The sequence below is a fragment of the Hippopotamus amphibius genome, chromosome 15 (genome assembly GCF_030028045.1).
Source record: "Hippopotamus amphibius kiboko isolate mHipAmp2 chromosome 15, mHipAmp2.hap2, whole genome shotgun sequence".
Lineage (NCBI taxonomy): Eukaryota > Metazoa > Chordata > Mammalia > Artiodactyla > Hippopotamidae > Hippopotamus > Hippopotamus amphibius.
In genome coordinates, this window is record NC_080200.1 from 27,258,191 (window position 1) to 27,280,178 (window position 21,988).

General features: G+C 39.0%; 1 protein-coding gene across 1 annotated transcript in view; it reads left to right on the forward strand.

Moving 5' to 3' along the window:
* The window catches only part of ZNF879 (zinc finger protein 879), a 65,482-nt gene extending 45,982 nt beyond the window's left edge, over positions 1–19,500 (forward strand). Inside the window, exons 6-7 of the mRNA XM_057709044.1 lie at positions 10,414–10,428; positions 17,956–19,500. Of these exons, the coding sequence (XP_057565027.1) occupies positions 10,414–10,428; positions 17,956–18,975 (1,035 nt within the window). The 3' untranslated portion in view covers positions 18,976–19,500. The remainder of the gene's footprint in view (positions 1–10,413; positions 10,429–17,955) is intronic.
* Positions 19,501–21,988: the final 2,488 nt, after the last annotated feature.

Below are 21,988 nucleotides of genomic sequence, written 5' to 3' on the forward strand. Positions count from 1 at the left end.
CAATCCCAGTCTTCAAATTCATCCCTCTCCCACCCCTTGCCCCCTGGTAACCATAGGTTTGTTTTCTACATTTGTAGCTTTGTTTCTGTTTTGTAGATAAGTTCATTTGTACCCTTTTTTAGACTCCACATATAAGCAATATCATATGATATTTGTCTTTCTCTGCAGCAGGCAGATTTTTTTTAAGCTCTTTATTGGCATGTAATTGCTTTACACTCTTGTACCAGCTTCTGAGGTACACCAAAGTGAATCAGCTGTATTTATACATATATCCCCATATCCCTCCCTCCCGCAACTCCCTCCCACCCTGCCTATCCCAGCCCTCTAAGTCATCACCCATCATCAAGCTGATCTCTCTGTTTTATGCAGCAGCTTCCCACTAGCTATCTGTTTTACATTTGGTTGCGTATATACATCAGTGCTACTCTCTCACTTCGTCCCAGCTTCCCCTTCACGCCCGCCCCCCGCCCACCCCATGTCCACAAGTAAGTTCTCTACATCTCCATCTTTATTCTTGCCTTGTCACTGGATTCATCACAGCCATTTTTTAAAATTCCACATATATGAGTTAGCATACGGTATTTGTTTTTCTCTTTCTGGCTTACTTTGCTCTGTATGACAATCTCTGGGTCCATCCACCTCACTACAAACAACTCAATTTCATTCCTTTTTATGGCTGAGTAATATTCCATTGTATACATGTGCCACACCTTCTTTATCCATTCATCTGCCGATGGGCATTTAGGTTGCTTCCATGTCCTGGCTATTGTAAATAGTGCTGCAATGAATATTGTGGTACATATTTCTTTTTGGATTATGGTTTTCTCAGGGTATATGCCCACGAGTGGGATTGCTGGGTCATATGGTAGTTCTATTTGTAGTTTTTTAAGGAACATCCATACTGTTTTCCACAGTGGCTGTACCAACTTACATTCCCACCAACAGTGCAGGAGAGTTCCCTTTTCTCCACACCATCTCCAGCATTTATTGTTTCTAGATTTTTTTGATGATGGCCATTCTGATTGGTGTGAGGTGATACCTCATTGTGGCTTTGACTTGCATTTCTCTAATGGTTAGTGATGTTGAGCATCTTGTCATGTGTTTGTTGGCCATCTGCATGTCTTCTTTGTGGAGAAATGTCTGTTTAGGTCTTTCACCCATTTGTGGATTGGGTTATTTGCCTTTTTGGTATTAAGCTGCATGAGCTGCTTGTATATTTTGGAGATTAATCCTTTGTCCGTTGCTTCATTGGCAAATATTTTCTCCCATTCTGAGGGTTGTATTCTTGTTTTGTTTATGGTTTCTTTTGCTGTGCAAAAGCTCTTAAGTTTCATTAGGTCCCATTTGTTTATTCTTGATTTTATTTCCATTCTTCTAGGAGGTGGGTCAAAAAGGATCTTGCTTTGATGTATGTCATAGAGTGTTCTGCTTATGTTTTCCTATAGGAGTTTTATAGTGTCTGGCCTTCCATTTAGGTCTTTAATCCATTTTGAGTTTATTTTTGTGTATGGTGTTAGGAAGTGTTCTAATATCCTGTCCAATATTAGTGTTCTAATGTAGCTGTCTAGTATTCCCAGCACCATTTATTGAAGAGGCTGTCTTTTTTCCATTGTATATTCTTGTCTCCTTTGTCAAAGATAAGGTGTCCATATGTGTGTGGGTTTATCTCTCGGCTCTCTATTCTGTTCCATTGATCTATATTTCTGTTTTTGTGCTAGTACTATACTGTCTTGATTGCTGTAGCTTTGTAATATAGTTTGAGGTCAGGGAGCCTGATTCCACGAGCTCTGTTTTTCCTTCTCAAGATTGCTTTGGCTATTCGGGGTCTTATGCGTTTCCATACAAATCGTAAAATTTCTTGTTCTAGTTCTGTGAAAAATGCCACTGGTAATTTCATAGGGATTGTGTTGAATCTGTAACTTGCTTTGGGTAGGATAGTCATTTTCACAATGTTGATTCTTCCAATCCAAGAATATGGTATGTCCCTCCATCTGTTTGTATTGTCTTTGATTTCTTTCATCAGTGTCTTATAGTTTTCTGCATACAGGTCTTTTGCCTCCTTAGGCAGGTTTATTCCTAGGCATGTGGTATCCTCCTGGGGCAGGGATCAAACCCATGTCCCCTGCATTGGCAGGTGGATTCATACCCACTGCACCACCTAGGAAGTCCTGTCCCTAGGTCTTAAGTGGGTTTCTTGTAGACAGCATATATAAGGGTCTTGTTTTCGTATCCATTCTGCCAGTCTGTGTCTTCTGGTTGAAGCATTTAATCCATTTACATTTAAGGTAGTTATTGACATGTATGTTGCTATTACCATTTTCTTAAGTGTTTGGGTTTATTTTTGTCAGTCTTTTCCTTCTCTTGTGTTTCCTGCCTAGAGAAGTTCCTTTAGCAGTTGTCAGGCTGGTTTGGTGGGGCTGAATTCTCTTAACTTTTGCTTGTCTGTAAAGCTTTTGATTTCTCCCTCGAATCTGAATGAGATTCTTTCTGGGTAGAGTATTCTTGACTGTAGGTTTTTCTCTTTCAAAACTTTAAGAATATACTGCCTCTGCCTTCTGGCCTGCAGAATTTCTGCAGAAAGATCAGCTGTTATCCTTATGGGTTTTCCCTTATATATTATGTGTTGCTTTTCTCTTGTTGCTTTTAATATTTTTTCTTTGTGTTTAATTTTTGCTAGTTTGATTAATATGTGCCTCAGTGTGTTTCTCCTTGGGTTTATTCTGTATGGGACTCTCTGCACTTCTTGGACTTGATTTACTTTTTCCTTTCCCATGTTTTCCAGTATTATCTCTTCAAATATTTCTCAGAACCTTTCTTTTTCTCTTCTTCTTCTGGGACTCCTATAATTCAAATGTTGGTACATTTAATGTTGTCCCAGAGGTCTCTGAGGCTGTGCTCAATTCTTTTCATTCTTTTTTCTTTAGTCTGCTCCGTGTCAGTTATTTCCACCATTCTATCTTCCAGGTAACTTATCCATTCTTCTGTCTCAGTTATTCTGCTCTGCATTCCTTATAGAGTATTTTTAAGTCCAGCTATTGTGTTGTTCATCACTGTTTGTTTGCTTTTTAGTTCTTTCAGCTACTTGTTAAACATTTCTTTCATTTGTTCCATCTGTGCCTCAGTACTGTTTCTGAAATCTTGAATCATCTTTACTATCATTATTCTGAATTCTTTTGCAGATAGACTCATCTTTTGCCTGGTCTTGTGGGGATTTACCTTGTTCCTTCATCAGCTCTATCTTTCTCTCCTTTCTCATTTTTTTTAACTTACTGTGTTTAGGGTCTTCTTTCCTTAGGCTGCTGGGTCATATTTCTTTTCAACTCTGTTGTCTTCCCCAGTTGGGAGGTTGGCCCACTGGCTTGTGTAGGCTTCTTGGTGGGGGGGCACTGGTGACTGTGTTCTTGTATGTGGAGCTGGATCTTATCCTTCTGATGTGCAAGGCCACGTCTATTGGTGTGTTTGGGTGTGTCTGTGGGCTTAGTATGACTGTAGGCTATCTGTCTGCTAATGGGTGGGGTTATGTTCCTGTCTTGCTAGTTGTTTGGCTTGAGGTATCCAGCACTGGAGCTTGCTGGCCTTTTGTTGGAATTGAATCTTACTGTTGAGAATGAGAGCTCTGGGAGAGCACTTGCTGATTAATATTCCATGGGGTCGGGAGTTCTCTGGTGGTCCAACATCCTGGACTCAGATCTGCTGCCTCAGAGGTCCAGGTCTGACCCCTAGCCAGGGCACCAAGACCCTTGAAGCTGCGCAGCACGGAGAAAAGGAGGCAGAAGGAGAGAAAAGAAAAAAAGAAAAAAAAATTAAGAAAGGGAAAGGACAGATAAATCCCCAAGACAGGTGGTAAAAGCAACTCTAAACAGTCAAAATCATACAAGGAGATGTGCACACTTGTACAGGAAGTCCTCCAATACCTCTAGGTAGGGCTCTGTACCTGCTATGGAGAGGACTGTGGAGAGCTCAGTCTGTAACCTGGTATTAGTCCTGCATGTATTTGCCCCCACAGTCCACAGTTGCCCCCTAAATCTACAGCCTCTATTGTAGAAACACTCGTCTATTCAGGTGATCCACAGATGAAGAGTCTATGAAGCCTATTGTGGTTATTAAATCTGGTCCTCCTGTAGAAATCTGGAAACCTCCTGTTTCCATTTCTCTTCTTTGGTCCTACAGTCCTCAGGCATCAGTTTTGGTTTTGGTCCCTTCTTTGCATGTGGGCTGCTCTCAGGAGTTGGTTCCCTGCCCAGGCAAGAGGGGCTGAAAGAGGGAGATTGGGACTCATTTGCAAATTCAGGTCAGGAGAGGGAGGGGTATGGCAGTCTAATTGAAATTTGTGGGAGTGCTTGCAGCAGCAGAGGTTGGCGTGAGCCTGAGGTGTGCTGTGCACTCTCCCAAGGAAGCTGGTCCTGAACACAGGACCCCCAGCACTGGAGGGCTGCACCTGCTGGCAGGAGGATACAGTCAATGACCTGCCCTACACACAGGCCCCCTGGCAGTGATGGTGGCAAGTGCAGTGGTGGTAACAGGCTCTGTGTTTCAATTTAGCAGTTGCGGGTCATGGGTGGTGCTTGTACAGCTGCCACTCTGCAGCCTGTGAGTTCGCAGAGGAGCAAGCCCCTCTTGAGCACCCCAAAACAAAGGTCTCCTGTCTCTCCATCAGGCCCAGGCTTTCCCCCAAACTCCCTCCTAGTTATCTGTGGTGCACTTTCCCCTAGGCTCTCTTCTTGCAGTCAGCCCCAGTTCTCTCCCTGGTGTCTGTTCTCCGAAGCCCAAGCTTTGGTGCCCAGCCCCCACCCACTACTGTGGGTGAGCAGACCAGCATCTCTGGATGGGGAGTGCTGCTTGAATCCTCAGTGTGGGAATCTTTCCACTCTGCCCTCCTCACACCTGTGAGGCTCTCCCCACTGGGGCCACTGAAGCTTCCCCTGTGTGTCCCCCCAGTGAGGGGGCTTCCCAGTGTGTGGAAGCTTTCCCCCCTTCACAGCTCTCTCCCAGAGGGGCACATCTTCTCGGGATTCCTTTATCTCTTTTTTCCCTTTTTTCTTCTGCGCTACCCAGTTACGTGGGAATTTTCTTGCCTTTCTGGAGATCCAAGGTCCTGTGCCAGCATTCGGAAGGTGTCCCCTAGGAGCTTTTCCACAAGTAGATGTATTCTTGATGTGTTTGTGGAGAGGAAAGTGATCTCTGTGTCTTACTCCTCTGCCATCTTTTTTTTGGTCCCCCAGCAGGCAGATTTTAAAACAACTATTATATAAGTATATGCAGGGACTTAAAGGAAAATATATGTGCAATGAATGAGTCAATAGGAAATCCAAGCAGAGGACTAGAGACTATGAAAAAGTAATTGAAATTTTGTAATGGAAGAACAAAACATCTGAAATGTAAAAAAAGAAATCACTGAATAGGCTTACCCTTTGGAAACAAACATAAGAAAATGTTAGCAAACTTGTAGATATATCAGCAGAAGACGTCCTAACTGAAAAATAGGGATAAAAAGCTTCAGTTACCAGTAAAACAATGTTAAAGGTCTAATATACATATAGTTAGAATTCAAGAAGAGGTGAGAGAGAATGGTACTGAAAATATATTGAAAGGAAGTAATGGCCAAAATTTTCCCAAATTTGGTTAAAAAAAACCTCAACAACCATATATTTACAGATCGACTACACTCACTGAACCTCAAGTAGAGTAAATACAAAGGAAACCACAGCTAGGCACATCATTGACCAATGCTATGCAATAGCAATAGAATGTGAACCGAAAATGCAAGCCACATGTTTAAAATTTTGGGGGGAGTGGATCAAGATGGCAGAGGAGTAGGACATGGACCTCACCTTCTCCCCAGAGATACATCTACATGTGGAACAGCTCTCATTGAACATCTACTGAACGCAGGCAGAAAACCTCAGAGCTCCGAAAGGGTGAAAAAATCTTCACGTTAACTGGGTAGGACAAAAGAAAAAAGAAAAAAAAAGAGAAAGGAATTGGGATGGGACCTGCACCACTTTTTGAAGGAGCTGTGAAAGAGGAAAGGTTTCTGCAAATGGAGACGTTCCCTTACTGGCAGGGAGATCAGCCAGGCTACGGGGGGGGGTCTTCAAAACCTCCGAGGAGAGCACAGCAATGGGTTTTCGGTGGGCAAAGCAGAGAGAGACCTGTACAGGCAATCAGTGTTGACTGGTACTCCCCAGCCTGAGCAGCTTGTCCACTGGGGCGAGCGGGGGCTGGGTGCTGACAGTTGGGTTTGGAGATCAGGCCCTGAGGAGAGGACTAGGGTTGGCTGTGTGAAGACAGCCTGAGGGGGCTAGGGTGTGGTGTGCCACAACTGAGAGAGTCTGGGAAGAAGCCTGGGCCTGCCAGAGAGACAAGACACCATTGTTGGGGGGCACGCGAGGAGGGGGCAGGCCGCCATAGGAGCGTCTTTCTCTGCATGCTCTCAGGCAGCAGGGCCTTCCCTACACAAGGTACAGGGGTGGGCACAAGTCACCGCTGCCATCTCAGACTCCAGAGGCAGACAGGAACTGCTGCCGCTGCCAAGGGTTCTGTGAGTGTGTGCAGGTCACTGCCCCCACCTTCCCAGGAGCACGTGCAGCCCACCAAAGCCAGGGGCCCTGTGACCTGGCACCAGCCACTGCCAAGGGTCTTGCGACCCAGTGCCAACCACCATCCTGGCCTCCCCAGGAGTACACAGCCAGGTCCACCAGAAGAAAAGAGAGAGAGCACCCAAATAAACAAAATAAGGAATGAAAAAGTAGAAATCTCAACTGATATTGCAGAAATACAAAAAACAAAACAGAACAAAACAAAAACCATAAGAGAATACTGTGAAAAATTATATGCCAACAAATTTGACAACCTAGAAGAAACGGACAACTTTCTAGAAACATACAGCTCACCAAAATCGAGTCTAGAAAAAAATAGATTATTTGAACAGACCAATCACTAGGAGTGAAATGGAATCTGTAATTTAAAAACCTCCCTACAAACACACACCCAGGACCGGATGGCTTCACAGGCGAAATCGACCAAACACACAAAGAAGAACTTATACCGATTCTTCCCAAACTCTTCCAAAAGACTGAAGAGGAGGGAACACTCCCAAAGACATTCTATGAGGCCACCATCGCCTTAATACCAAAACCAGACAAAGGCACCACCAAAATAGAAAATTACAGGCCAATATCTTTGATGAATATAGATGCAAAAAATCTCAACAAAATATTAGTGAATCAAATCCAACAACACATAAAAAAGATCATACACCACGACCAAATGGGATTCATCCCAACTTCACAAGGATGGTTCAGCTTTCACAAATCAGTCAATGTAATACAGCACATTAACAACAACAACAATAAGTAAAAAAAACCACATTATCATCTCAATAGGTACAGAAAAAGCATTTGACAAAATTCAACATCCATTCATGATAAAAACTCTTAAGAAAGTGGGAATAGAGGGAACACTTCTGAACTTAATAAAAGCCATTTATGAGAAACCCACAGCCAATATAATACTCAGTGGTGAAAAGCTAAAAGCCTTCCCACTAAAATCTGGAACAAGACAAGGATGCTTATTCTTACCTCTTCTATTCAACATAATTTTGGAAGTCCTAGCCACAGCAGGCAGACAAGAAAAAGAAAAGGTATCCAAATTGGAAGGGAAGAGGTAAAATTATCACTATATGTAGATGACATGATATTATATATAGAAAACCCTAAGGACCCACCACAAAAACTACCAAATCTAATAAATGAATTCAACAAAGTAGCAGGATACAAGAGTAACATTCAAAAATCAGTTGCATTTCTGTACACTAAAAATGAAATATCAAAAAGGGAATGTAAAAAAAAAAAGATACCTTTTTAAAATAGCACCCCCAAAAATAAAATACCTAGGAATAAATCTGACCAAGGAGGAGAAATACTTGTATGCTGAGAAATTTAAGACATTAATAAAGGAAAATTAAAGAGGATTCAAAGAAATAGAAAGCTATCCTATGCTCTTGGATTGGAAGAATTAATAGTTAAAATGGCAATACTACCAAAAGCAATCTACAGATTTAACATGACCCCTGTCAAAATACCCATGACATTTTTCACAGAACTAGAACAAAGAATACAAAAATTTATATGGGGCCACAAAATCTAGAATTGTCAAAGCAATCCTGAGGGGAGAAAAACAAAGCAGGGGTCATAACTCTTCCAGACTTCAGACAATACCACAAAGGTACAGTAATCAAAACAGTGTGGTATTGGTACAAAAACAGACATATGGATCAATGGAACAGAAATAGCCCAGAAATAAACCCACACACCTACAGTAAATTAATCTTTGACAAAGAAGGCAAGAATATAAAATGGGAAAAAGACAGTCTCTTCAGCAAGTGGTGCTGGGAAAGTTGGACAAGCTGCATGTAAATCAATGAAGTTAGAACACACTCTCACACCATGGACAGAAATAAATTCAAAATGGCTTAAGACTTAAACATAAGACATGACACCGTTCAACTTCTAGAAGACAGCATAGGCAAAACATTCTCTGACATAAATTGTACCAACATTTTCTTAGGTCAGTCTCCCAAAGGCAATAGAAATAAAAACAAAAATAAAAAAATGGGACCTCATCAAACTTACAAGCTTTTGCACAGCAAAGGAATCCATAAAAAAATGAAAAGACACCCTACAGAATGGGAGAAAATATTTGCAAATGATGGGACTGACAAGGGCTTAATCTCCAAAATATACAAATAGCTCATACAACCCAACAACAACAACAACAACAAAAACACAGTCCAGTTAAAAAATGGGCAGAAGACCTAAACAGACATTTCTCCAAAGAAGACATACAGATGGCCCACAGGCATGTGAAAAGATACTCAACATTGCTAATTATTAGAGAAATGCAAGTCAAAACTGCAATGAGGTGCCACCTCACACCAGTCAGGATGGCCATCATTAAAAAGTCCACAAATAACAAATGCTGGAGAGGGTGTGGAGAAAAGGGAACCCTCCTACACTGTTGGTGGGAATGTAAATTGGTGCAACCACTATGGAGAACAGTATGGAGGTTCCTCAAAAAACTAAAAATAGAGCTGCCATGTGATCCAGCAATCCCACTCCTGGGCATATATCCAGACAAAACTATAATTCAAAAAGATACATGCACCGCTATGTTCACAGCAGCACTATTCGCAATAGCCAAAACATGGAAACAACCTAAATGTCCATTGACAGATGAATGGATAAGGAAGATGTGGTACATATAATATATACAATGCAATATTACTCAGCCTTCAAAAAGAACAAAATAATGCCATTTGCAGCAACATGGATGCAACTAGAGATTATTATACTAAGTGAAGTAAGTCAGACAGAGAAAGACAAATGTCATATGGTATCACTTGCATGTGGAATCTAAAATATGGCACAAATGAACCTATGTACAAAACAGAAACAAATTCACAGACATAGAGAACAGACTTGTGGTTGTCAAGGGAGAGGAGGGTATGGGAGGGAAGGATTGGGAGTTTGGGATTAGCAGATGTAAACTATTATATGTATGATAGAGAAACAACAAGGTCCTACTGTATAGCACAGGGAACTATATTCAGTATACTGTGGTAAACCAGAATGGAAAAGAATATAAAAACAGAATGTATATATGTGTATAACTGAGTCACTTTGCTGTGTAGCAGAGATTGGCACCACACTGTAAATCAACTATACTTCAATATAAAAATAAAAGAAAAACTTTCTAGTAGTCACATTAAAAAATAAGCAGAGGGACTTCCCTGGTGGCACAGTGGTTCAGAATCTGCCTGCCAGTGCAAGGGACACAGGTTTGAGCCCTCGTCTGGGAAGATCCCACATGCAGCAGAGTGACTAAGCCCGTGTGCCACAACTACTGAGCCTGTGCTCTAGAGCCTGTGAGCCACAACTGTTGAGGCCACGTGCCACAACTACTGAAGCCTGTGCTCCTACGTGCCGCAACTACTGAAGCCTGTGCTTCTAGAGCCTGTGCTCCACAACAAGAAAAACCACCACAATGAGAAGCCTGCACACCACAATGAAGAGTAGCCCCTGCTCACCACAACTAGAGAAAGCCTGCACGCAGCAGCAAAGACTCAACTCAGCCAATAAATAAATAAATAAATAAAGGGGAAAAAAATAAACAGAAGCAGATAAATTAACTGTAATAGATATTTTACTTAACCCAGTATACCCAAAATATTATTTCATCATGTAATGAATATAAAATTATTGTTGAAATATATGTATATGTATTTGTGTGTATAAATATTTTCAAGTAAATATTCTGGTGTGTAGTTATATATCACAGCATATCACAGTTCAGACTGTCCACATTTTAAGCACTTAATGGGTATTCGTGGCTCGTGCCTATGATATTAGGCAGAGAAGTCATAGACAAGTCACTGAAAACCAAAGATTCTAAAGCAGACAGAAAAAAAAATCACATTCCATACAGAGAATCAATATTTGAATGTCCATTGGCTCCTCATTGAAAACAGCAGTGGCCAGAAGACAATAATAACCTTTTATACACTGAAAGAAAAAAACTATCAACCCAGAATTCTGTAACCAATGAAAATATTCTTCAAGAATGAAGGTGAAATAAAAGGCATCTTCAGAAAGAAGAAAACAAAGCTAATTCATCGTCAGTAGGCCTGCACTACAAGATATTCTACAGGAAGTTCTTCAAGTTAGAAGGAAATAATGCCAGGTCTAATCTTAGGAAGGAAATGAAGAGTATTAGAAATGGTGGCTGTCTGGTTAAGTATAAATCTACATATATATTATAGAAATATATAATTTTTCCTCTCTCTTTAAGATGCATATGATTGTTTAAAGCAAAAATATAATATTGGTTACGGGTTTTATCACGTAAGTGGATGTTAATACATATGACAACTGTGGATGTAGAATTCATTTATGTCTGGACTGGAAAAGCTCTATCTTTGGAAAAGCTCTATCTTTTTCTCCAGATGTCCACCCCCGGGGTCATCTTCTTCACTGCTGGTTTGCAGCTGGCCTGTATGGTTTGACAAGCCTTGCTTGATACACAAAAGGCCCCTGCTGAGGGTTTCTCCTTGGAGCTCCCCCAAACCAAGACCTCTCATAGAGCTCCAGAAACACAGCATAGACTGCCAGATAAGGGGAGATTGCGCATGGAACATCTCTGACTTCCAGTACTTTCCTGCACAGTCCTCTTCTTGCTGCACTGTACCCTTTGCCTTCCATGAGTAAAAGGTCCTGTCAACTCTATGAACTGAGAAAGTCTTTGTGATAACTTTGTAACAACTATAGCATGAAGAAGAACCGTATATTTGCAAGGTTCTTAGATTCTATGTGAAATGATACATTAGCTCTAAATATACTGTAAAGAACTAAGAAAGTATGTTATAATTCTCAGCAACCACTACAAATGCAGAGAGGTAGAGCTAAAAAGTGAATATATAAATTAAAGTGGAATCTAAAAAATATTCAGAACAAACATACACCCTGTAAAAAATGTAAGCCTAATTGAAGGGTATAAAATAATACGTGAAAGATTGCGTTTCTGTGCCTCTCTAAAATATCAAAGAATAATCTGGGTGGACAGCTTGTATTCTTGCAGATATTTTTGTATGCACATATGCATATACAGATAAAGAATGTTTCAACACATATAGACTATTTGGCAGCTTACTTTTTCGTAAGAGTCAATAGTATATCACAGTCAAATTCCAATGTCATGTGTACAAATCTACCTCGTTCTATTTAATGGCTATATGACATTTCATGGACTAAATGCAGGATAAATTGCTCATCTGTTCCCTTATTGATAGATAATGTAGGTTGCCTTCAAATTCTTACCACTGTGTTAGTTTCCCATTGTTGCTGTAGGAAATTATCACAAACTCGGTGACTTAGAGCAACGTAACTTTATTCTCCTACAGTTGTGGAGATCAGAAGTGTGACATCAGTTTCATGGGGTTAAAGTCAAGTTCTCAGCAGGGCTGGTCTTTCTGGACACTCTGGGTGGGGGGGTGGGGGGAGTGGGGGGAATCTGTTCCCTGGCCTTGTTTTCACCTTCTGGTGGTCCCCTGTGTTCCTTTGTTTGTGGCCCTTTCAACCATCTTCAATGCATATCACTTCAGCATCTTCTTCCGTCCTCTTCTTCTTCTGACTCTGACTCTTTTGTGTCCTTCTTATAAGGACTGTTGTGATTCCACCAGATCCCCCTGGGTAATAATCCAGAATAATCTCCCCTCTCAAAACCCTTCACCAAATCCTCAAAGTCCCTTTTGTCAAATGTATAATGTTTACAGGTTTCTTATGCAGCCTACCATAACCATTAATTGACAAGTCATGTTTTAGGGAACATCCTTGAGCAAATATGCCTACCCAGTTGTGCACTTATTCCTTGTAGTAGAATCCAAGATGTAGAAATGCAAGGTCAAAGTGATGTGCCTTTTACATTTTGGTAGATTCTCAACAAAATACCCACTAAGTGTTATACTGCTTGTCGTTCCCTTCAACTCTTTCATACAAGAATTGGTATCTGCCTAACCTCTGCTTTCTTACATTTTGAAATTTTAACTGGGATTCTCTTGGAAGAACTTACCTTCTCAGCAGTTCCATTTCGTGCCTGTGTAGTCTTTCAGGTACTTTGGTTCTTTTAATTTTCATAGTCAATGGAAACCCATCTGACAACATAGCTTAGAGATGTCTACCTGCATTCAGTTAGGAGGTCCACCACTCTAATAGTATTACCTTGGGGAGATTTTGTAACGTTTCTGAACTTTCTTCATCTGCAAAATGATTTAATTATAGTATCTTCCTAATAGAGTGTCTGTGAAATTTAAATGGGTTACTGTACACAAAGTTTCTGTCATAGTCCCTAACATGTAAGTATTCAATAAGCATTAACTAATATTATTTTTATTATTTGCCTTATGTCTCAGAAATTCCATTTTATTTCTGTTCTACTAATGATATTTTCCCTGTTTTCCAGCACTGTTCTAAATGTACTCTGATTTTTTTCCTTTCATTTAATTTGGATTTTGAGTGGGAGGGAGGAGATAAATGGATGTGCTCAGTTACTCTGACAGATCCCAGGGTAGGATATAAACTCCCTCTTGGCAGGAAATTTGCCCCTTTTTTCCATACCCTCACAGCACATGCCATGTGTCTTTGCTCCAAGTGGTGGGTGCTCAATAAATATTTGTTTAATAGTTGATGGATGGTTCCAAAAGTGAAATAAATAGTTGCTTTGAAATATTTAGAATCCTGAGACATTTTCAGAAGGGTTGCTACACATCCCAGTGTCACTTTCTTACCAAGTCTTCCAGTGGAGAAGATGTTCCTGGGTGAATGGGAGTGGGTTTGCCTTTACAGGACTCAGTGACGTTTAGGGATATAGCTGTGCTCTTCAGCCGGGATGAGTGGTTGCAGCTGGACTCTGCCCAGAGAACCTTGTACCGGGAGGTGATGCTGGAGAACTACAGCACCCTGGTCTCGCTGGGTAAGGAGGCTTGCCTGTCATGGAGAATCTGCTGGGGGAGCACTTTGGAGCTCCCTCTGAGGTTCAGGGTCTGCAGGTTTCCATCCTGTGTGCCTCTGGGAAAGGACACACCTCTGTAGAATTGAAAGCATACCTGTTTGTTTTGATGCCCTTATGCTCCCGTTCATCCTCAGCCTTCCTCCGGCCCTGCCTCCTGATCAGTTCCCTCCTACTCCAAAGACTAGAGCCCAGTTTGGATTCTGAAACACATATAGAACTCCCATCTTAGAGGCATTCATAGCCCGTGCCCTATATTGTTTCTGAACGAAGACTCAACTCCTGCTGCATCCCCCTGAAGGCCTCAGTCCCCCTTGGGAGGGCTTATACTGCCTACTCTGCCTCCCTCAGCTTGCCTTCTCTGCCCGGTAGGCTCCGGTTTGTGAGTTCTGGGGTTGCTCTTCATGCCATTTGTTCAGACTCCATTTCCTTCCTCATGAGCAGGGATTCCATTTTCAATGCCAAAGTTGATCTGCCAGTTGCAACAAGGAGAAGATCCCTGTATGTTGGAAAGAGAAATCCCTCAAGACACCTGCCTAGGTGAGTAAGTGACGGGGGGATGGGCACAAGTGTCTTTACACATGAGCAGGTCATGAGGAGTGCTCTGAAAACATGTCTGGAAATTTTGAGCCCTATTCAAATGCTCAGAACCACCTGACAAGGCTCCTTGGTTATAATGGTTTTCTTTGCATCAAGAAGGTCCTTGTCTTAACATCTTCCTTCTCATACCACTCCCTGCATTTTCTTTCCCTTTCCCTTTTTTTGCAGCCTCACTCACTTTCTTCTACCATTTTTGACCTCTCGGTCTTCATGGTTTTCTTTGCATCTGCATTTACGCATGTTCACGTCTGACAGATTTTAAATACTTTACACCTTCTGCAATATTTTGAATTTTTCATAATTTTTTTCATTTCTTTTACCATCCACATATTTCAAAGTATTATCAGTGTTCCTTTGTCTCTGATTTCTTAATATTTCCCTTTTATTTTCTTGGAGACTGGGTTGTCACCTCCCACTAATATATTCAGTCAGCTGTCATTAACATAACCATTGTAGCGTTTCTAGTCTAGGGGTCAGCAAACTTTTCCTATAAAGGGCAAGATTGTAAATATTTTGGCTTTGGGGACCTTAAGGTCTCTATTGCATCCATTTAACTCTGTGGTTGTAGTGCAGAAGCATCCAGAGACAGTATTTAGACGAATAGGTGTGGCTGTATTCTAATAGAACTTTACAAAAACAAGTAGCAGCTAGATTTGGCCCAGAGACCTGTAGTTTGCTGACCACTCTTCTAGCCTAGTCTAATCTAGTTGGTCTTCATCATAAAACTGTAAGTTGTCAGGATTGGAGGATCACTTGATCAAATTTATATACCTCTTTTTATACCTGAAGAAACAGAGCATCAGAGATTTTAAAATACTTTAGTCACAGAGCTAGAAAGCTGAAATGTGATGAAAGAAACCTAAATAGATCACCAATGTCATTTCTATTCACCATATGACATAGATTTGCCAATATTTTGCATCTGTCTTTGTGGTTTGACCTTTAATCTATGATTCTTGCTTTTATTAACATCTTTTTTTCACTCATTCCCTCTACAAATAGTTTTCAACTTTATTAAAATACAGTTTTCTCCACCTCCAGAGTAGGTAGGCAGTGCTATAAGATTCAAGATCGTGGTTTGAGTTTAGACATTCCGAATTTCACTTTACCCCTACACTGCTACTTACAAGTTTTATGCGCTGTGGGAAAGTCACCTATCCTCTCTGAGCCTCTTTCTACTTACCCACCTTCCATGCCATCAGCACAGTGATCTTTTTGAAACTCAGGTGTTAATCCTATACCTTAAGCGACTTCATTCATTCTCCATTATCCATGGAGTAATGTGACGTTAAACCTGCTTCACAGCCTGTCCTTTATGATCTCATCAATGGCCACTTTGATTTCAGTTCAGTATTCTGGCCACATCTACGTACTCATTATCATTTGTGTGTTAATCCTTCAGCTTGAATCACCTCTTCCACCTCCTCCACCTCGTGCACTGGAAAACTACTTATCCTTCAAGATGCATCTGCCCACCTAATATGCCACTCTCACCTGTAGGTTTTCCTTATCTTTCCTACTTCCCAGTCAGCATTAGTTTTTCCATCATTTTGCTCATATAGCACTTTCTACATATGTTGAGCACATTAATTATGGTATCTAGCATATTGAATTATAATTATTGTGTTTATTTATTAGTTATTAGTTATTTTTCTAATAAGATTGTGTATGTTTAAGGGAGAGGCCAGGTCTTTGTATTCTTTGCCTCTAGCATCTAATATATTGGATTTAGTAATTTTTTTTTTGGATTTAGTAATATTTTTTAAAAATTTTAAACTCAATTTGAATTGAATTGAATTGAATTGCCTCTGTGACTAATTCAGTGCCAGTGAAGCTCAAAGTACTCAGTCCATCCAGACCGTTGCAGCTACATTATTTTTCAGATTCTATTCTGTCCTTCCTTTGATCCAAGCTGCTCAGTGTACCAAATATGACCACTTTTGTCTTATTATTATCTGTCTAAGAACTTACAACACCTTCTGTTATCTATATTATTCTAAATTCTCCTACTAGTTATTAAGTAACTCTATATTTGACCTCACTGTACTTAACCAAAATTTCAACTAATTCCAACCTGGATTCCCTTCTTTAGTCAGTAAGCCTCCCCTAAATAGGTTTACTTTCCCCATAGGTGACTTCGACAGGCCTTCTTTCTGACTCACAGGGTCCTCTTTTCTTTCTCTACTGAAATCCAACCTATCTCTATTGTCTATCTTCTTTCATACAACCGTTCTTTACTAATATTGTTATATTTGTATCCTCATTCTCTGAACCTCAAACCTGACTTCTGCAGTTGAGGCTTCTCACATCATGGAGAAATGAACTATTACTGTTTGGTCATTTATTTATTTCATATTATCATTGCTGATTATTCAGTATTTGTTCAATAAATGACTGATTGAGTCTCGGGAGTCCAGTAAGAGAAGAGAGAATCTCTTTTCATTTTCAAGGTCACCTGCCCTGTATAATAACTTTTACAACTTGCTCACTCTGCTCCTTCACTCTTTGTTTTTTCATCTAAGACATTCTAATTGTGTGCTTGTCTTGTACACAATAGGAATTAATAAATCATAAGACATATCCCCTGCTCTCCTTGAGCAAATACTTGAATTATTTTCACAAACTTTATGTAAGTTAAGTGATTGAATGTTTAGAAAATGTGTTTTGAAATTCTAAGAAAGAGGTGGATTATTTAGGCTTAAATAATTGAGTTTCTGTAAAGAACTGAGATCAGAGTAGTAGGGTAAGTTTCTAGATGGGCAGGGAAGGTCATATTTTGGAAAAGGATAAAAAGAGAGAAGGTACCTTGGTTGCTCCTTGAAAATCCAAACTGCTAGGTTTCCCATGGATGTAATTAAGAATAATGTGTATTTTTATATAGATTTATAACCTATATTTATTGCTCTTATTTAATTTCAGTGAAATATTTTATTACTAAAACTGGATGGATTTTATTAACATAAATAACCTATATTTTACTTAAGTTGTATAGTTTATTTAAGTATGTACAATTACCTAATTACAGTGATATAATTTTAATCTGTTTTCAGTCATGGATTGATTAAAGTAAGCCAGATTTTAACTCAGAGTTCCTTAGAATCAGCTCAAGCTACATCTTTTCACCAAGAATCAGATCTGAGCTTGGGGTTTGGGCATTCTTCAGAACTTCACATCTCTTGTACACTTCTATTAGTCTCAAAAGATTCCTACCTTTACTAAGTGGCAGTGTCTTCACTGTCATTGTTAATTTGTCCACTGTATTCTCCCACACATTCCATCCTGTCTTTCTCCAGATTCAAGTCCACATTTGGGGTCAGGTGGTATCAAACCTCTTTTATGTGTATTATTGCCAATTTTATTGTCCCACTGATGCATGTTTGTCTCTTCCAGCAAAAGAGCCATTAATTCTTCTGATTTATTCCAGGTTTCAAGATATGGCCTGAAATAGAAGCATTGCCTCCCAAACAGGTCATTTCTATAGAAGAAACGTCTCAGGGAATAATGAAGAAAAAATGCATTAAGTTTGGTCACTTGGACATGAAGTTTGGAGAAGCTTTGGAATTTGAGCTCAGGACACAAGAGCAACAGAAGAAACCTCTCAGGCTAATGACAGCCTCACCCAAGAAAACCATCAGTGGAGCTGGAAACCAAACAAGTCTTGAATTAGAGAAAGGCTTATTTATAAATACAGTTCTTGTTAGACAACAGAGTATTCCTATAGAAAGGATACCCAATATATATTATACATTTGGGAGAGATTTTAAACAGAATTTTGATCTTATGAGATGTTTCCAGATTTACCCAGGGGAAAAACCTCATATTTACAATGAATGTGGGAAAAGCTTCAACCAGAGTCTTCATCTTTTTGAGCATCAGAGATTTCATACTGGTGAGAAACCTTACAAATGTAATGAGTGTGGAAAAACCTTCAGCCACAGATCATCCCTTCTTGCCCATCAGAGAATTCATACAGGAGAGAAACCTTATAAATGTAATGAATGTGAGAAAGCATTTAGCAGCAATTCAACCCTTATCAAACATCTGAGAGTGCATACTGGAGAGAAACCCTATCAATGTAAGGAATGTGGTAAAGCCTTTAGTCAGTGTTCAACCCTCACTGTACATCAGAGAATTCATACTGGAGAGAAACTTTATAAATGTGGAGAATGTGAGAAGGCCTTCAATTGTAGAGCAAAACTTCATAGACATCAACGAATCCATACAGGTGAGAAACCCTATAAATGTAGTGAATGTGGGAAAAGTTACAGCCATTTGACATCCCTGGCTGAGCATCAGAGGCTTCATACTGGAGAACAACTGTGTAAATGCTTGGAATGTGGGAGAAACTTCACTCGCATCTCAACCCTTATTGAACATCAGCGGATTCATACTGGACAAAAACCGTATCAGTGTAATGAATGTGGGAAAGCCTTCAACCAGTATTCATCCTTTAATGAGCATCAGAAAATTCATACTGGGGAAAAACTTTACACATGTGGAGAATGTGGGAAAGCCTTTGGTTGCAAATCTAACCTTTATAGGCATCAGAGAATTCATACTGGAGAGAAACCCTATCAATGTAATCAGTGTGGAAAAGCTTTCAGCCAGTATTCATTCCTAACTGAACATGAGAGAATCCATACTGGAGAGAAACTCTATAAATGTATGGAATGTGGGAAAGCCTACAGTTACAGATCAAACCTTTGTAGACATAAAAAAGTTCACAATAAGGAAAAACTCTATAAGTGGAAGGAATATGGGATCAGAGATTTCTTAGAGATAAGCCCTGTGAGGTTTAATTCATCTCTCAAATAATTTAAGACTTCTCATTGGAGAATAATCAGGAGAATAATAAATAGGGCACAGACTTCTGATAGAGCAAGTCTTTTTTTTTTACTTCTCCTAGAGAAAATATGCTAGTTACCATTAATGGTAAAATTGATCAGTGAATGTTAAGAGCATTGACTTGTCAAATTTTGTAAGAACACTAAAGATTCTAAAGAACATAAAAATTTTAAATTCATAGAAAAATATAAAAGGCCTAACTTTTTAAAAAATGAAAATAATGGAATATAAGTTTTGTTTCATTAGACTTTATTCCCTAACAGTAAACTTCAATATGAATTTTCTTTTAAAAACAGTCATTCAGGTATTAATAAGTGTTGGGCCTTATTTTCTAAAATGGCAGACAGAGGTAGGACATGCTATCTTTCATAAAGAGAAGCTAAATATAAAAGGAATTCTTTAAACTTAGATTTTCACATGGAAATAATCAAGCTCACTTTTTATGAACTGCCTCACCAGCAATTTATACCTATAAATATACACATATATACACATAAATGTGTGTGTATGCATGTGTGTGTGTGTGTGTGTGTGTATATATATACACATACACAGAGTTTTGAACTATGTATATTTTTTCCAGAAGTCTTAAAAAATGTGATTTTATTAATTTAGAATTTAGTTTTGAAAATTAAAATTTTGCCCAATGGCATCTTTTCCTTTTCCTTTCTTATGTAATTTCTTAATTTGATATGATTGCTGAATAGAGTCTTATAGAAGTTAGAGTAAACTGAAGCAAGTGGAGAGACTGTCATACAAATACTCTCTTGTATATTGTAGAAGGGATGTATTTCCAGAATCTGATTATACGCCTGGTAGCTCATTAGATTTAGTTTATTTATAGCCTTTCATTTTACTAATGAAGAAGTTGAGCATGTTGAGTAGAGTTAAGACTAGAATCTAGGTCGTCAGCTCTGGTTTTCTGTGATAATTATTGGTTCATTTCCAACATCAAGTCCCAAGAGTCCAAGTCCCAAGGCTATTTGTTTTGTAAACTCATTAGGCACAATTGCATTAATTTAATCAGTTTTATTTTTGTGTTTGACAGGTTCCCCTGACTTTAATCTTAATAATTGACTTACAGTCATGTTTTTTCTTTTTCTTATGTGTCCCTAATTATTGTACCTGCTTTTATAGGAACTGTACATAAATCCTAAAACCCAGCTGATGTGCAGGTGGTGAAATTGCATTTGGGGGTTTCACATACAAGATCGCCTTTTTGTTTATTTTTGTTGCACATCTTTTAGGACTTCTTTTGTGTAAAGTGATATATGAATATTTTATTATTAACATTCTAATCATCAGTTTAAACTGGTTATCCAAACATTTTACATGTTTTTTAGAAAGATTTCATTTTCCTCTGGGCCTGCTTCCTCCAATTTTATATTTTACTTGCACAATTGGTATCATTCAAAAAATTGTTCTGGTAAAATTAGCTAGAATCCTCTGAGAAAGGTTTTAAAATTAAACTCAAGCATTCAGCATTTGACTTGTCTTAGCTCATTAGAAAGTGTTTTCTTGGGAATTTCCTGGTGGTCTAGTTGTTAGGACTCAGTGCTTTCACTGATGGGGCCTGGGTTCCATCCCTGGTTAGGGAACGAAGATCCCACAAGCCATGTGGTGCAGCCAAAAAGAAAAGTGTTTTCTTATATATTTAAGTATATTTATAAAGAAAATGAAGCTTTAAAACCTCAGTTTTTAGCATCATACACAGCCATTTGCAAGATATCCTATATATTGGATTACCCAATAGCAGTGACCAAACTTAGTATGCAGATTTTGGTTTCTAAATGTCATTCCCCACTAAAAGGGACTAGGGTTCCTTGGAGAAATCGCTGATCCCATATTTGAAACAGGGAAAGTATGCCTGGAATATTTTTTTTATAAAACAAAAAAAGTACTCAAAGACTAACGGGATAATGTCAGAAGGACATGGGGGCCAGTTTAAAGAGCTCCCAACTGGTCAAATTTAGGACAATTTAAACATCAAAAAGAATAATCACAATAATTGGTTATAACATGCTAAGTAAAATAAAATGAGCCTATAATGAAAAACAGAAAAAAAGAAAAGCTCTTTATATACTTGTTTGAAGAATGTCGTCTGTTCATTCTGCATGGAGGGATAGATTTAGAAAAATCACCATTTTAAAACCCTTAATGTAATTAATTAAATCAGGCATGTTCAATGGATGGGAAAACCCTATTAGGTGAAAAACAAATTAACGAACCATTGACATGGTGTCAAAAGATCACAGATACCAATTGCAAAGGAAAGATATGCCTTTATAATGGAGAGATCTGACTGTGAAACTGAGTGTCTCTACTAGTAGGACGACCTGACATGTGACTCCTGACAAGATGCAGTATGAAGTACGCATGATCATCCTGTGATATATTCTTGCCAGAAAAATTTTTAATGAAAATCTAAATCTCTTATCTAGACTCATCTTCCTGTTTGCAAGAAATAAAAGGAATAGAGGAACAAGTTAAATTACATAGTGAGGAATTCTTTTAGACAAACCCAGAGTTTGAATTATTGTATGAGATAGCTTGTCTGGACTTCTCAAAAAGCCAATGTAATAAACAAAAAATGGAGTCTTCTAGGTTAAGACACTTGAGATATAACCAAATGCAAGGTGTGGTTCTTATTTGGCATCTGATGCAGAAAAATCAAAACAACTGTAAGGACATTTGGGGGACACCTGGGGAAATACGAGGATAGAATCGGTATTAGATAATGTGGTATGTTTAATTTGCCTAGATGTGATGATGGTATTGAGGTATAAAGGACAATACCCTTGTTCTTAGGAAATGCATGCAAAAGTTTTCAAGTTTGAAGAGTCATGATGTTTGCAGCATATTTTCAAATATGTCAAAAATTAGTCAACTGTTGTTGACTCTGTGGAGGATATAGTCATGTTCATTGGTCATCCTCTAAACGTTTCTGTATGTTAAAAATTTTAATAAAGAATTGTGGCAAAAT